General features: G+C 39.8%; 1 protein-coding gene across 7 annotated transcripts in view; it reads left to right on the forward strand.

Moving 5' to 3' along the window:
- ELF1 (E74 like ETS transcription factor 1) overlaps window positions 1-16,202 on the forward strand; it is a 95,542-nt gene that overhangs the window by 41,764 nt on the left and 37,576 nt on the right. For 6 of the 7 annotated variants that reach the window (XM_080376838.1, XM_080376840.1, XM_080376836.1 and 3 more), the window contains one exon: window positions 8,759-9,068. In XM_080376838.1, the coding sequence (XP_080232964.1) occupies window positions 8,997-9,068 (72 nt within the window). In that variant the 5' untranslated portion in view covers window positions 8,759-8,996. Of the gene's footprint in view, window positions 1-6,232; window positions 8,414-8,758; window positions 9,069-16,202 lie in introns of those variants that run through there. The other variant, XM_080376841.1, reaches the window with a different exon arrangement.

Raw genomic sequence — 16,202 nt, forward strand, 5'->3', positions numbered from 1 at the left:
CCCCTAATGTTTCTTTCTCCCACTGCCACCACTTAGTTCTCTGGTGTGTACTCGTTAATCAAAAAAGCAAAACCTCCCAGCATCAGGCAGTTCTTCCCCTCTCCACCGTCTTTCACAAGGTTCCTCATATCCTGTTTTAGCTGTCTCGGAGCTCAGCCCTTCAGCTGTCTCTGTACTGAGACCCTTTCCCTTTGAAATCAGTGAGATTTGACTTATCTGCTGCTCTCTTGTTATAGTTGCTTATAGGATTCTGATCTTTAACGCTCTTTAAAAGGTGCTGTTAAATGCCAGAAGCCACTTGAGGGGGCCTTTTGAAACATTTGTTCTGTGTCACAAGAATAATCCATTTGGTTTACAGAAATCTCTGAACTGGATTTGGAATTTTATCAATTTACAGTTTTCTTGGTGTGTTTTTTAACCAGATTTTTGAGATTTTTGTGCAATATAGAAAATTGTACGGTATCTTTGATACTAATGTTAGTTATTAATGCTGGTAATTTGGTTATCTTATGACAACATGTGAAACTAATCCTGTCTCTGCAAATTTACTGTTGGATAAAATAGCTTGTACTGAGTGTTGTAGGAGAGGAAGCAATGAGAGATCTTTTGTTTTCCTTTCTCTCCATAATTAGTACTACTTACCTCTTGATGAGCTAGACTATGCAGACATTTGCAGTGTAATTTCAAACTTGTAGTCCTTCTATTCTGGTTTTGGAGTGTTTAATATATTGTTCTTTTTCTGATGGAGAATATGAATCCAGAAGTGAGCAGTTGCAAAGAAAAAAATTACAGCAAAATCCTGCCTGTAGAGACGTGTGGTTGTAGTCTGCATTACTGGAGGTTTGTCTTGTGTTACAACCGGTCTTTTCGATTCTGTTTAAAAAGAAATCCTTATGTAATGAGGCTGATTTGGTCTAATTACAAAAACATTTAATAATTTTCCTAAGCTTTTGACTTCTGTCATGTCTGTAGCAAGGGGTTTGAGCAAGTACATCTAGGCTGATGTGCTTTTAATTGCTTTCCTTTTATCTTTTCAAAACTGGTTGCTTCTCAACTTAATTGAATGTCTCCTTGTTCCCATTTTATCAACTGGGAAATAAGACCACCTGATTTTTTCCTTGTATTTACCAATAGTGATGAATTAACTACAAAGGCAGAATCAAAGAATGGACTTTAGTGATTTCCAAGAGTTTTAGACCAGCAAACCTGACTCCCCAGCCTCTGCATTTACTGGAGGTTAGCATGCATCTTGTACCGTTATGTAGTAGCAAGGAGAGAAGCAGGTCTTTGCTATGAATGTTACTGTTCAAAGCTGGCCCTTGGATCCATATTAGATTGCTAAACAAGGCCATGCTTTTGGAAATGTTCTTCATAACAAAACCTGATGGTTGTTAGGATAAGAGACCTTTAGACAACCCATCACGAAGTTCTTAGAAAGACTGGCAGTCACGCTGTTGGTCACCAGGAAGCTGAGTGTGACCGTGTGCTTGTGGACAGTGTTTTTCAGGTGGTGAAGGCCTGACCTGCACGTGAACTTCTCCCCTTTTTGACAGTAACTATGCACAGATGTTATCTTTACAAGACAGAGACTTTAGTGCTGCTCTGTTCCCCAGGCTGGTAGACGGACTGGTAAATTCTTGCAGACTTGGCAGACTGTGTAGGCTCGCTCTGCAGTACCTGGGGGACACTGTCCTTTTTAGGGGTCGTCCAGTTAATCTTGTTTGTTTGGCCTTCAGTGGATGAGGAGAAGATCAAGCTAAATATTCTCCCAGCAGTAGAGAGGTGGTGATGAGCAGCAAGTGGGTGACGGTGACTGAACTGGAACCAAAAGAGGAGCGCTTCTGCATATCCCCTTTTTGTATAGGGATGTGGGAGGTTATGGGGTTTTGCTTCTTTGGTAGCCAAAACAGCTACACCAAAAGTAAAAAGTCAAGTCAGTAGAACTGCACACATTTTGTGTATTTATTTTGGTGTATACATATGTGTGTGTATGTGCACATACACAAAAATGGGGATAAAGTATGTTTATGTAACTGCAACTGATATGTGTATGCATATATCTGTGCAGGCATGTAGAGTAGGTGCTATGTAACATTACATGGCTTTTATCTAACTGTAGTTCAAGTAATGTAGTTTGTCTGTGAGCTGAGCCTTTAGTAACCCAAATACGATCTGAAAAGTTTCAAAGCCCTACAGATAGCCAAGGCTGCTAGGTCACATAACCATGTCTGAAAATTTACCCTTATCTTCTCTTTTATGCGTCTGTATGCCAAAAAGTGTGATTTTGGCAGCTGCAAAATGGTGTTTGAATCCGGTAAGCAGTTTTCATCGGGTGGGGGTGGGCAGGCAGGGAGGGAACATCTGACATGATTTGGGGAGGGAGGGTGGGATGGTGTTGTGATGTCCCATCTCTGTAACCTCTTCTTATACCATGCACCGAGCCTATGGAAATGCAAGATTCAGTTATTTTCTTCTCGGGAGAATGAGGAAGTAGGGGAGAGGATTTGGTGGATCCTTCCCCCTGGAGTGCCCTTGCGCCCCTGCTTTAGGGCAAGTTATAGCTAACTTTTCCTTTTGTGTTGTCTCTACTTTGCAAGAGCAAACACTGCTTGGAGGAGTGACTAAAACCCAGCATGGCCTTTCTCTTGCATGATCAGATTAGAGAGGCTTGCTCTTTATCTTAGCAGATGTTCAGATACTTTATTCAGAGCTCAAGAGCCTCAGTAGTAAAGTTGGGGAGAGCCTTCCTCACTGCAATATTAGCTTTTAGCTCACTACTTTATTGAGCTCTTTTAGCTCGCCGTTTAGGACTGGCCTTTCGGTGGTAGTCTGATCTTTTGTTGCTGCACCATCTATCAATTATTTACATTGCTCTATGTCTACACACACTTACATTGATTTGGGGCTACCTTTTATGCATTGAACATGTTGACAGGAGAGGGTACAGAGGAAAAAATGCCTCAACTACACCGTAATTTTCTTCAGATTTCCCAGCAGCGCTCTGCTGGATTTGTGTACAGCAGCTATGTTATATGAACGTGCTAAATAAAAGGGACTAAAAAAGAGGAACGTTTTCAGGGGTTGGGGAGTCTGTAAACAGAGCTGGAGCCATTACTGTTAATGGTCTGGAAATGAATTTTGCCTCGTATTAAATATTCAGGCTAAAAGAGGTAGTTGCCAAAAAAAAAAAGATAAGATGAAAATATGTTGGGGATTTTCTTCTGGTGATGGCAAAGAAGACCTTGTTGCTTGCATTTGTGATTTCTTCTGTCTTTGGAGTAAGCATGTGCTTTTACATGAGGTTTAGGGAAGAGAGGGGTTTCGTTTAACATATTTTGTATTGACTGAATTATGTGCCAATTCATTTAAAAAAAAAAAACCCAATGCTTATTTATATTTAACAGATGAACCTTCTTGCTCTCTGTCCTCCTTGCTGTATATGTACTGAGAGCCCATGGTGACATAGGCTGGTTTCCAGCCTCGCTGCAAAACAGGGTTTTATTGATACCGAAGATTTCTTTGTCCTTAATGAAAGCTCAGCAAAGGTCACTCAGTTGACTTTCATTATGTCAGCTACTTTTTGTAGAGTTTCCCTTAGGCAGTGTGGATGCTTTCAGATTTCAGGCTGTTCCTTAAGTTGTTTCTTTCCTTCCTCGGTGATGCCCCCTTACCATGTTGTTTTCCTATCTCCTTTAATTTTGTGTGAGCAGTTGAAATACTGAACCTCCAGAAAATTCTTGTGCCAAGTAATACATATTAACTTATTTGTGCTTGTCATTTTGGTGACTGCAGATGTCTTGGGTCTAAGGACATGGTTGAAAGCCCCTGTTCTGTGCAGTTTCATAATATTGCTGAATAGGAATAATCTGTCAGTGAGGAATGCAGTAGACTATATTGTTAGCATTTATGCTTAGTGTGGACCATACACGAAGATCATCATGGGTTTGGGATTTCTGCATTACAAGAACTGTGTTATCATTCAGCTTTTCCCCCTCTTTAAGCAAACCAGACTCTATGATATATTACTTGTACGGTATCTTAAAAAGGTGTGATTCTGCAGAGGGTGGAATGGCTCTGGCTTGATCCATCCTTAACCTCCACTGGTAGAAAGGAGTTAGAACCTTGAGTGAAATGGTGCGGTTACCATCCATGTGCTTGTCTGACCTCACCCAGGATCATTTTCAGTCCTTCAGTCCAAAACTTCCAGCTGATGTCTTTATTCTTCCCTTTCCTCTCATTCACTCCCCTCTTCCTCCCACATCGAAGATGGTGTTGAGAAGGGTGTTCAGCTTTCCATTTCTGTTAAGTCACAACTTAAACACTTCTAGGCTAGAGTTAATTCTGCAGACTGTCTTGGAAAATCGCTGGGAGATTTCAATCAGAAGTCACTTGTCCCCGTGCTTATTGAGCTGAGCTGTTTCAGCAGTAACTCAGGACTCAGATCTGCATTTGAATCTTAAAGCAGCTAAGCTGGTTCTTGATTTTAAATGTACAAATGATCTTACTAATTTCACAGAAAAGGCAATGCAAGATGGTTACAGTCATCTTTAGTAACCCTAAATGGGACTGGATCCAGTGGCTTGCTGGAGGCATCATTCAGCTCAGCTAGGGTGCTCTCAGTCCCAAGACTTAAGCTTTCCAAGTTTATAGCTGAGCTTCTTGCACCAATTTTTGGGTTTGTACCTGGCACTCTGATGCCTTCTACACCTGCTCTAGTGTGGTGCTGCTATGTTCTTTCAGTGTTCTGTGTTACAGCACCTGAATGCTTAGGCAGTATGGGATATAATGGCTCATAGTGTCAGGAGCGGAGGGAGACATTGTGGATTTGTTACTTCTGGGTTGGAGCCTAGTTGCAGCATTGCAACTTCACTGTTGGGACCAAAAATGTTCGTTCTGGAGGTATTTCTTATGAGCTTTGTTGAATGGGCTAAATAAGGCTAGGATTAGGTGCAGGGTATATGTGATGAAGAGTGGTGGGGGTAAAAGTTGTGATGTCCACCTGGAAGGAGTCCTACAATATCTTCTGAGATATCAGAGTAGCAGTGTGCTAAGGGTTACATTAGCTGAATGTGCTTTTTGACAGACTGATGTAGGAGGTTGTTTCTAAATGCTGAAATTGGTAGAGGAGGGGAGTTTCCTGAGGAATTGAAATCATGTATTTTTATGTTCAGTTTCAAGGATTAAGCAAAATTAAGACCTCTATTCATATTGCTGTGTCTTAATATTGCTTTTTATAATATGTTTCTACAACAATTAGTAAAAAATTAAAGCAAACCCTTACTTATTCTGTCATTCTGAAAATCTGATGTAAATTTTATGGTAATATATGCTGGGTTCCCTTTCTCCTAGGATTATTTGTATGTAGTCAAGCTTATTGTGCATGTGAATACAATTTACGCATTTTATGCTCTTTGCAAATAACTTACTTTCTACTCACAGATGTATGTAAAATCAGGCAGGGAGATAAGTGGCATTATATAGCAAAAACAATAGTCATGTTTGTGTTAGTCTATAGACCACAGGATCCTGTGATACTTGGAATAATGAAAGCACAGTTTATAAAAATAGATGTGGAGGAAAATATAGCTGGTTTAGAATTGTGTTTGCTTCTGTGAAAAGCTCCTCTTGTTTTCTGTATGCCAGAGAAAGTGATATGGGTTAAAGGAAAGTACTTTTGCATTATTTTGTCATGCTGTTATTGCCCAATAGATCATTTGCTATTACTGTGTATCACTAAAGAAGTAATGAAAAATTTCCTGTAGATAATAGTAGTTTGAGTGCCTAACCTTTATAAGGTTAGATATAAAAGCTCACTAAAGCCTGTTCACTCACTTGTCTTTGGCCATAATGTGGTTAGATATTTCTTTTCTTGTAAGAAGAGGGTATCATTTGACTTAATTTATAGAAACTTTGGTGGTTTTGGGGAGAGGTTGTAGGGGGGGAGTAGGGTAGTCTGCTCTGTAGTCTTACATCACTGTGGTGCAAAATTAGTAAAACAGCTTTTAAATGTCTGTCCTGCAACAGTATCAGATGATTAGGAACTTCATGTTAGCATGAAGTGTAATTGTTTCAAGTTGTGTTTGTGGGGGTCCATTTGTGATCAAATACATTATTCTGCAGCAGTCCTTAAAACAGTATTAAATCATGATGATTTGTTTCTTATTGTGGGTTTTTTTTAAATAAAAGAAAAAATTTTTTTATGGCTTTTAGTAAGTTTGTGGCCACAGTTTTTTGATATGATGTATTTAGTGTGCATCTTGGTATTGTATCTACTGTCAAATATTTTTTACAGAATAATGAACGACCTGACACTAGTGGAAGAATTAGCCAGTTCCCAATGCATGCAGGGAACTTATAAAGTCGGTTTTACGGTGGTGGTACCTCCAGTTTTCCTTATACCTCATGAACTTACTAGGTAGCCTGTGTTTCCAGCACTTCATTTATCCTGATTTTACATTGATGCTGCTAATTCTTACAGACCTTTGAAAGTTACTGGACCTTAAGAACTTGTAGACTTTGTTCATATATGTGGCTTTAATTAGTGCAATGGAGATGATTATAAGCTCTTGCTGTATTCCCACTCTGGTTCTCCCTGGATGATAGCTTAACCCACTATTTTAAATTTTAAACTAAGTCTCCATTTGGAAGCTGAGGAGGTTCTTGTATTTTCCCAGTGATCCTTTGGAGTGAAGTTACTCTTCACTGATTAGAAAGAGTGACAATATATTATTTCATCTTATTGAAGAGTTACAATTTATTTCTAGGCAGTAACCAAAATGGAAGTTGTACTTAAATAAATTTCCATACCTGCCCTCTCTTCTGAAAGAGCTGGTATGTCCCTGTTGGCATAGATTGACCCACTTCAATCACTGTCTGTAGGAAATACTAAACTATATATTATTTGATTATGTACTTTATTTTCAGGTTGGCATACAGGATGGTAGGAGTCTGGGATGGGACAAGCTGGTCTTAGTTCCACTGTGCTGGCACTTGTGTGTAATTTCTTAATGGCATTCTTATCTTCTAAAAGGCGAGGCCAAATAACGACATTTAGGGAAGTTAGCCAGGATTGTATGATTGCATGTAACACTTTTGGTGCCATAGTCCTGCTAAAGTATGGAGAAAGCCGTGGTAACTATTCAAGTCATCCTGCAAAATGGCAAGGGCTGAGGTTGAACAGTCACGATTCCCAAAGCACCACCTCCTCTGTTCATGCATGTAGCTCTCATTAATGCAAATATTCTCTAGTTAGGGTTGTGGCTACTCTTAGGAACCCTTTAACAGCTAATTAAAGTACACTTTGGAAGTTGGGGAGGTTCTTGTGTTTGCATAATCTTGGGTTTCCTGATTTCTTAGAAGGGAAGGATCTAGTGACTTAAATGCTTGAATGCTCTGCCATCACTACTTAGGAATTTGGGAATACCACAATCTATATGGGAAAAACAGCTGTTAAATTTCTTAGAGTGAGGGAGTATGAGGCTGTGATGTGATCCTCCCTAATTAAATTGCTTGACATCAGGGAGAGGAAGATGCCCTTCATGTTTTTGAGTTTCAGCCTACTGCAAAACCAAGGCAAAGTTAAACTTCCTGTACAAAGGCAGATGTTAATCCTCACCAATGGCACTGAAGTTGCCCAGAGGCTTTCCTGGAGGTCTTGGTCCAGATAAGTGTGTGTTAGACCTCTGCCCCTTACTCTTCTGTCACAGCAGCCCTTTAATCAAAGGCAGTTTAAAAAATTTTTGTCAAAATGCTAGGCACCACACGTTTCACTTCCTTAAAAACATATGGATTTAAATTCCTAGCCATCGTCATACCCCCTTAGGTTTCTGATTTTAGACACCTGTTTCTGTTAACTCTTTTGAAACAGCAGACTTTTTTATCAATATATTGGTCACTTTAGTTATGTAAAAAGATTACATTTTATGCTTGTCTTTTTCCTCAGAAGTGATACAGCATACCTCTTTGTAAACTCATGTTAACCTCTTTTACCTGTTGTGCTGATAAGTAAATGAAAATGTGGGAGCTGTAGGCACTCATCCCTCCAGTGAAGCTCTTTACATTCCATAGCTTGGGATATTATTTTTTTCTTTGTTATTGTACTGTGCAGTTTTTTTTTCCTGTTCTAATTTGCCATGATGTGGTCAGTGCTGTTTCCTTCCGGCTGCTTGTGAGCCTGTGATAGAGATAAGGATACGTTTACAGTGCATTTTTAACAAGAAGCTGAAAGTTTGCTTCATGTAGAAACTCAGGGACTCTCTGCATTGTACAAAGAATTTATTTACTGGATTCATCTGTTTGATGCTGTGGGAATCAAGATCTAGAGCATTTTACTTGCAAAATAACAACTTTGGTAAATGCGAACGATGTGTAAAGAAGAAAGGTGATATACTTGAGATATTCTACAGCTCGCTAGGTCAGTCTGGGTTTTGTATTTTTACTTTTGAGTATACTTTAAAGAATCAAATGAAAAGATGGATTTTCTTTTTTAACTTTTGTAACTTTTGCTTAGTTTCATGTTTTTAATGTGAAACACCTTGAAACTGATGTATTATTTTCTGAAACAGTTTTATGTTTAAGGGAATGAAAAATTTGCATGTGTGTATCAGCAAAAGTAATACCTTTGAAGATACAAAGGTGTCTCAACTTCCTTGGAAGTCCGAGTTACAGTTTGGAGCAAGCTTTTTTGTGACTGCTACTATTTCATATAGCTAAAGCAATCATTTCTTAATTAGAACTTTTCTATTTTTTCCCTCCACAGTCATAAAGGCTATCGAGGTGGGAAGAACAACTCAGGAAAGGATTTCGCTTGGTTTGTTTCCCTTTGAGAAGAGAAGAACCTGGGAACACCGATGTTCTAAGAATTACGAACACTGCTACTTGATTCATTTTATGATCCTGCCTTTCTGCCCAGCTGGGCTTCAGTAACTCTCTCCGTTCTTTCACATTTGAGAACATTTTTCTTCGTATGTGGAGCTGAGACCTGGGAATGCGTTATTATGGCAGCAGTTGTACAGCAGAATGAACTTGTGTTTGAATTTGCCAGCAACGTCATGGAGGATGAGCAGCAGGTATGATGGGACAGTGTATGAAACCATATTCATACAAGTTGGTGCTAGGAGTATTATGAAAACATAAGAAAAATATATGGTGTAAAACACAAAACAGCAAACACTGAGGTCATTATTGTTGCAGCAGATCTTTGTGCTGTTTCAAAAGCTTCCTGTTGCTTCCTGTAACTTGCATGGGCAGAACAGAAATTGGTTGAAATGTTACAGCTTCTGCAGTATTGCAGAGACATCCTCCTCTGAAAATGTTTTTCCTGTGTTGCTGATTTGTACCAGTAGAATACATCTATTTATGATGCAGAATTCCCCACATTCTGGTATTTGACAGTAGTTTTAACTTCCCTGAGTGCTAGGATAAAATTCTGAATTAAAGTAACGGTCATACTACAGATGACTAGCGGGAGCAGTAGGTACCCGCTGGCTGCTTTTTGCAGATTGGTTTCTAAATTGTATTACTGTATGCTGGCTATTCAGAAATAAGCTTCAAAGTAATTTAAATTGGTTTCTTTCACACTGCAGGGAAAATACGTCTGTTTCTATCTGAGCAGGCTCTCAGTTAGGTGTTGATTATCTAAACCACATCCTGTGAGTCCTGAGGCTTCAGTAAAGGATTCCTGCTGTAAAAATTAGGCAGCTCCTATATAGGTGGCGGTTAATAGTAGGGTTTTGAATTTAACAAGAAATCAGGTGTCTGGGTACTGTGGAGAGGCAGTTCTTAAAAGACTGAGAAGTACCATGACAAACTGTTCTTCTTTCTGTGAATGTGAAAAGCATTTGTGCTCCTCTTTCAAAAATACTTTTGGCTTTATAATCTTGTGTCTGTTTGTTTGTGTGGCCTAGTATCTGGCTGGGTTAGTGGCCTGCTTCTGGTGTCAGAGTCATGTGATCATTTCAATGAACTGAGTGTTGTCTGTCTAAAGTGCTAACTCAGTTTTGGGTGGAACTAGTAATGTAACTTCCTTCCCTGTATTTTTCCAGAGCTTGTGGTAGCCTGGGGATTTAGATATGGGAATTGCACAAACATAGCTGAAAATGAGCCTTGTTTATTACCTCTGTTTGTTCTTCATCGCTGGCTTTACTTTACAAGCCTATGGGAGAGGGGAGAATTGAGATGGGAGGGCTACTTCAGTGTGGTTTCTGGAAGGGGTAGTGCAAGCAAACGTGCTTTTGTTCAGTTTAGCTGTGTGTTCTGCTTCTTGAAATTTCTTCAGATGCTCACCTGAAAAACTTCAAAAATACTAGAGGGCACTGAACAGGGCAGTAAACCCTCCCTAAATAGAGCTTTCTGCAGCTCCAGAGCAAACTCAGCCTTATCATTTATCTCATAACTCCAATGAATCCTACACCAGGTGAAGCCTAAGGAAAGGTGGTGTCCTGTAGCATACAGGAAATCAAAGATATGAAAGACCAGAGAGAGGGTGCATAGCAGAAGGTCCATCACTGCAAACAGTTGGATACAAGCTTCTCTCAAATTGCTGAGTTGACTTAGTTCAGATACCAAAGGTGCAGGTAGCTAGCTGGCTGGCTGCATGAAGGTAGATCTTAAATACTCACTTGTAGAAAAGGAGTCCTGTGTAGGGGAAGATGTGGGAAGGTAGAGCAAGATTTAGTTGAACAAGGATTTCCAGTATAGCATTAACCCAAAAAGATTGCTTATTGCTTATACCTGGTTGATCTGCTTGTTACAATATAAAATCTATTGCTGCTCCTGAAGTTTTGAAATTCTGGATAGATGAGCTGTATTTAGGGGTGAATTACATGATTTGTGTACGTTGCAAGAATTTTAGCTCTGGAAGTGCTCTGTGTTGGTCAAACATATATTTTGAGCTTTATCAGTATAGAAAAGGTGACATTTATACACAGGTGTCATTCAACTGATCTTTGGATAAATATTTTTATGATGCCCCCAAAAGCTGGCATTGCAAGAACTTTGGTACTTCTCTTCTTGTCAAAGCTTTGCCTGGAGCCCTGTTGTGCCAAGAGCTGTCAGGACATGGAACAGCTGCAGGGAGGAGAGGTTCAGGGTCTAGATGGCAGCTACACTCAGTATTTCAGGGAAGTCATAATTCATGGCTTTTTTTTTTTTTAAAGGCTTAGTTAAACAACCGTAAATTATGAACAGTCTATTTGCAAATGTAAGCATTCAGCCAGTGGCAGATGCTAATGGGAGGGACTCTGTCATGTAGCTCTGTGTGAATGGGAAAGTGTCTCTTTTATCAGCCGTATCCTTTTGAGGTCAGAAAATAAGGTGGCATTTTTTATTTTTTTTTATTTTTCTTGGAGGGTTCATTTATCACATTGTGCATGTATGATGAGGAAGAAATGGGGTGAAAATATCCTTGTAATTTTGAGAAAGGAATAAGTGGCTTACATTAATGCTGCTGGTAACCTGCTACATGCTGCTACATGTCAGAGATCCTGGTTAAATGAGGGTTTGCTTTCTCTCCCTCTCTGCCATCTCTGCCCTTCCCCCGCCCAGGTCAGAGTGAGAGTGAGAGAGACTGCACACATAGTCGGTCCTGCTGCCTGAAACTGCTTTTCTTCAAGTCTGCAGCTTCTTCTCTCAATGTCTTTTGATTTAGTCCTTCGTGAACTTACAGTTAATGTGGTATTTGATCAGGACATTCTTAATTTAAAAAGCTGAATAAAAGCAGCCACAGAGGCTGGATCTGTACTAGGAAGTTTTAAATGGTGCCGGGCACATGCAGAATCATTGCAAACATTACATCGCTGGCGTGGTCCCCGGCATGACTGCTCTGTGCCAACAGGTCAAGTCACTCAGCCAAGGCCAAGATCCATGTTTTTTGGCTATTTCCAACTCCTGCTGAAGTGCCCCCCTTGTCGACTTGCAGTTTTATGAAGACTTTGAGGAAATCATTGTAAGGTCCATAATGAGATTGTCTCCCCTGAAAAGCAAGCAGTATTTAATTGCTTCCAGCACCCCTCTCTGAAACTTCGTAACTTCCCAGATGCTGGCCACAGGAACACCTTTAAAGTCAAGAAAGAGGCTGCCTCTGCTGTTGGCACAGGAACCTTCAACAAGAAAAAAATTAATTCCATTTTCTAGTCACTAAGTTCACTTTGCCTAGGTTTTTTTAGGTTTTGTTTTAAAAATAAATGGCAAACTGAATTGGACTTGCAAGTCTGAATTCTATTGCTCTGTTAAAAAGACAGGGTTTTTTCACTGAGGTTTCTTTCTCTTCCCTGTGCCCTCCCTGCCCCCCCTGTAGCTTTTCCCTGCTCCTACCTATTGCATGCCTTTCTTCCTACCCATCACTCTCACAAAATTTATTCCACACCAGTTAGAACATAGTCGCCATATTCCTGGGACAAGTTTTCTTCATTAGAGGACTTATAGGATGAGAAGGCACTACTTCCAGAGCAGAAGTCCCCTTCCTTATTTTCCATTTCAACAACTAGGATGGTATTTTGATCTTCTGTCAGTTGATGACAGCTGGTAAGAAAATTCTCAGAAGAGAAAGAAGCATCTTGTCAGCATGTGAAACACCCAAGAAGAATTTGAGAGCAGGAGGGAAGTTTGCGGCCTTTGGCCCCCAGAGGAGGGCAGAGTTCAGTTTTCAGGGGTTCATGGAGCATCACCGATACTTTCAGGGACCTGCTCATGGGATCTTCCATGGAAAGCAGCATCTGTCTGAAGCTTTGCACTCCTCCGAATGATTAAAGGTTGGCCTACAGGACTGGTTTGTAGGTAAACTACAGTGAGGAATTTGTTGTCTGAGTCTTGGGAAGATTTCAGTAGTAGCTCAACTCCTTTATGTGTCCAGCAGACGTGGGAGATGTGTTGAAGTCAAACCAAAGCTTTGGCAGAGCTAGGGTGTCATATTTTAACTATATTTTGCGTGAGAAAGATGAAGTAGCAGAAATAGGCAATAGGAAAAAATACACAAATTGTTCTTCTATGGATTTTTGTATTGATTTCTTGAAAATTATCGCTGACACTTAAATTTGGGAGTTTTTTTTTAATTTTGGGATGCTTTACACACTTCCTGTTTGTTAGTGCATGTAGAACCACCTTTGTATTAGAAATAAATTATTTTGTGATCTTGCTATTTGAGAGGCAATTTAATTTGTCTTAATGGAAGCACCACTCTCTACTCTTTAATTTAATGTTTTCCCTGTGTGTAATTCTCATTACACACTAGCATCAAAGGGAGCAATAGTAAACATGGGCTCTTCTGCAGTTCTAAATGCATACAAAGTTATTCCTGTGTCTTACAACAGCAGAACTACAGGAAGCTTTACCTTGGCTCTCCACTGGGATTCAGGTGCTTTCAATGGAATCAGGGACATTGTAGAAGTACTGAGGTGAGATTTTACCTCTCAAAACAGTCATATGTACATCAGCATATATTAACAGTAGCTTTTAAAACTGAATTAAGTGCTTGTTAATGAAATCATAACCAGTTGCAAATACTGTACAAAAAAGTGATGACTGTTTCCACAAGAATAATTTCAGATTAAATTTGTTTGAACTAGTGTGAATGCTTTTCTCTCTGACAGTGTATTATTTATTTGGTCCAGCCTTTCCTTTTCACAGCTGTGACAGGAAAGAAAATCCGTATCTTACATCTCCGTAAAGTATAAGTTGGAAGCAGGTGTAACAATGGTTTTAAAATAAAAGGCTACAATAATTGTGAATATATTCTGACTCTTCCAGTTCAAAACTGTTATTAATTTAAAGAAAACCACATTTAAAGTGTTTTACCACAAGTGAATGCTTTTGTGTTTGTCTCTTGTCTTTCGGAAGCACAATGTGTCAGCAAGCGCCTTGGACAGTCTGGCACGGAGTTCAAGTGCCCAGGTATTCCCATGCCATGGGAGTTTCTCTGCCTGTAGACAGGCATGGTTACTGTGCCAGAGTATGTGTGTATAGGATGGTTGCTTCTAGACATGGTCAAAATACAGTTTAACCTTGCAGAGCAGATCGTATCTGATCGTATGGATCAAACCAAGTGCTGCTGAAATGTATGACAGCAGCACTGTTTATTACCACGGGAAACATTTCAGTCAGCGGTGAAGCCTGTTTTGTAATTAAGTTTCATAGCAGAGTGACAAGAAGGGTGTAATATAAACAGGGCTTTGAGAAACCGAGCTGAAAACGTGTAGCAATCAGTTGGGGTTATCTGTGTTTCATTTATTATTCTGAAACAGTTTTTTATGACTTGCCCCCACTAAAAAGTAACAGCAGTGTTTTTGCCTCTCAGAGGCCAAGTCAATTATGTGATTGTCAGTCATTACAGAAGGATGATGCTGAGCCAGAGTGATTTTTTTTTTTTATTCAGAAGAAGCTAAGGTGAGGCTTGTCCTTAGCACAGGCAACTTGATACACTGCTGCAGATACTGCAGCTATCGAGCTGGTGCAATGGCAGAAGCAGGGAGGAAGGAGCGCCTCGCTTTGAAGACATGTCAGGGAGTAAGCTGGCCATTTGCAGATGAGCATGTAGGAGATAGATGCCTACGTCAGCAATAGACACTCCAATGCCTCCACCATTTATAGTCAACAGAGAGGAATAGGCATTTTTAGGGTATGATTCATCCTATCGTAGCACAGGAGCCTAAAACTGGGCAGGGAAATTGTGCCCTAGAAATACCCCTCTCTCTCTTTTGGTTCTGAAGGAAACCTGTGGTTCCTAGCTCAAGTCCAAGTGTCTGTATCACAGCTGTCTGAAGTTAGGTGAGATGAACTTCACCCGTAGTCTCTATGAACTGGAGCAGGATGACAAGACTGATTACTTGCATCTTACATCCTAAAAGTTATATGCTGTGGCATATTACTGAAATGGAGGTATTTAAACTATTTTTAGAGCATGAATTTTATCTCAGTAATGAGGCTGTAATCTTCCTTCTAATTTGTGGAACATATTGTTGAAAATAAAACTTGTTTTAAATGCATACAGTATTTTATTGTATTTCCCTCTTTACAGTGCTTTATCTTTTTTATTGATACGGCTTTTGTTTAATCAAATCTATTTGTTTGTTCTTGCCTGGAGGCAAATAAGATCAGGGATGTTGGTGTTAGTAAACAAACAGGATGCACAATGTGAACACGATTCTTTCTGAGGAACAGCAGGGACCTCTTGACCACCAATGGTGCCTGATTTCTCAGCCTTGGCACAATGCAAACTTGGACAGATGTGGCCACAAATGTGTGGGGTAGAAGCTGTCCCATTGCCTGACTCTGTGTATGTCCATCATCTGGCAATGTGATTGCACAAGAGGGCTTTAACTGATCTGCCCTTTGCTCATTGTTACGGATCTCCTACCATGTTACTCTATTTTGCATCTTCTGTTTGGTAGAGTAGGTAGGTTATTTGTTGGGGTTGTTTGCTTTTCATTTTGTTGGCGTTTTTTGTTTAGCAGACTGTCCATGATAGAAGCCCATGAAAATACTAGTTTTGTTTCTTAATTCTTCCTTTTTTCCTGATTGCCCTTTACCACAGTTGTTGCTGAGACATGCTTCAGAAAACACAGAGCAATTTGAAGTGATGTTTGCAGCCTTTTAAAACTTCTAATTACAGTTTCTGTTTTCTGTACTTAGGTTCCAGACTCTTCCCTAGGAGAGGCTTACTCCCATAGCTGTTTGTGTTGGGCCAGTAGCTCCGGTACCATTTTCCATTGGTGACAGTGTGCGTAGTGGCAAGGCTGTGAGACATGAGTAATCCCTAAGCAAGTTCATAATCATGTGGTTGGGGCTTTTTTCTTCTGTGGTTAAAAAAAAAAAAAAAGTGCTTGATCTCGCATGTCTGTGCTCTTCTATGGAGGGTGGGACCAGATGTACGTATATTGGTTTTCTCAGAAACATGTTTTAGCAACTTTGTCCTGTGTTTTCTTGTTTTTAAGCTTGCCACATTCATAACTTTATTTATTTTTATAGTGAGAAAAACGTAGTTACACTAGGCTTTCTCTGAGCCTGCTCTGTTATCATCAGCTATGACTTTCTTCCTGCAAATGACATTTTAAAAGACTCACTTTGTAAAATATCGTGTCTGTAGTAAACAGTATTTTCTGAAAACTTCTTACTATTGAATGGATGCCTTTTCAGAGAGTGTGCTCTTGTTATATTACTGATCAGCTAGATTTCTCTTTTCCCAGCTGCCTCTTTTCTTCTGTATCTAA

The sequence above is a fragment of the Falco punctatus genome, assembly GCF_963210335.1.
Source record: "Falco punctatus genome assembly, chromosome: 2".
Classification (NCBI taxonomy): Eukaryota; Metazoa; Chordata; class Aves; order Falconiformes; family Falconidae; genus Falco; species Falco punctatus.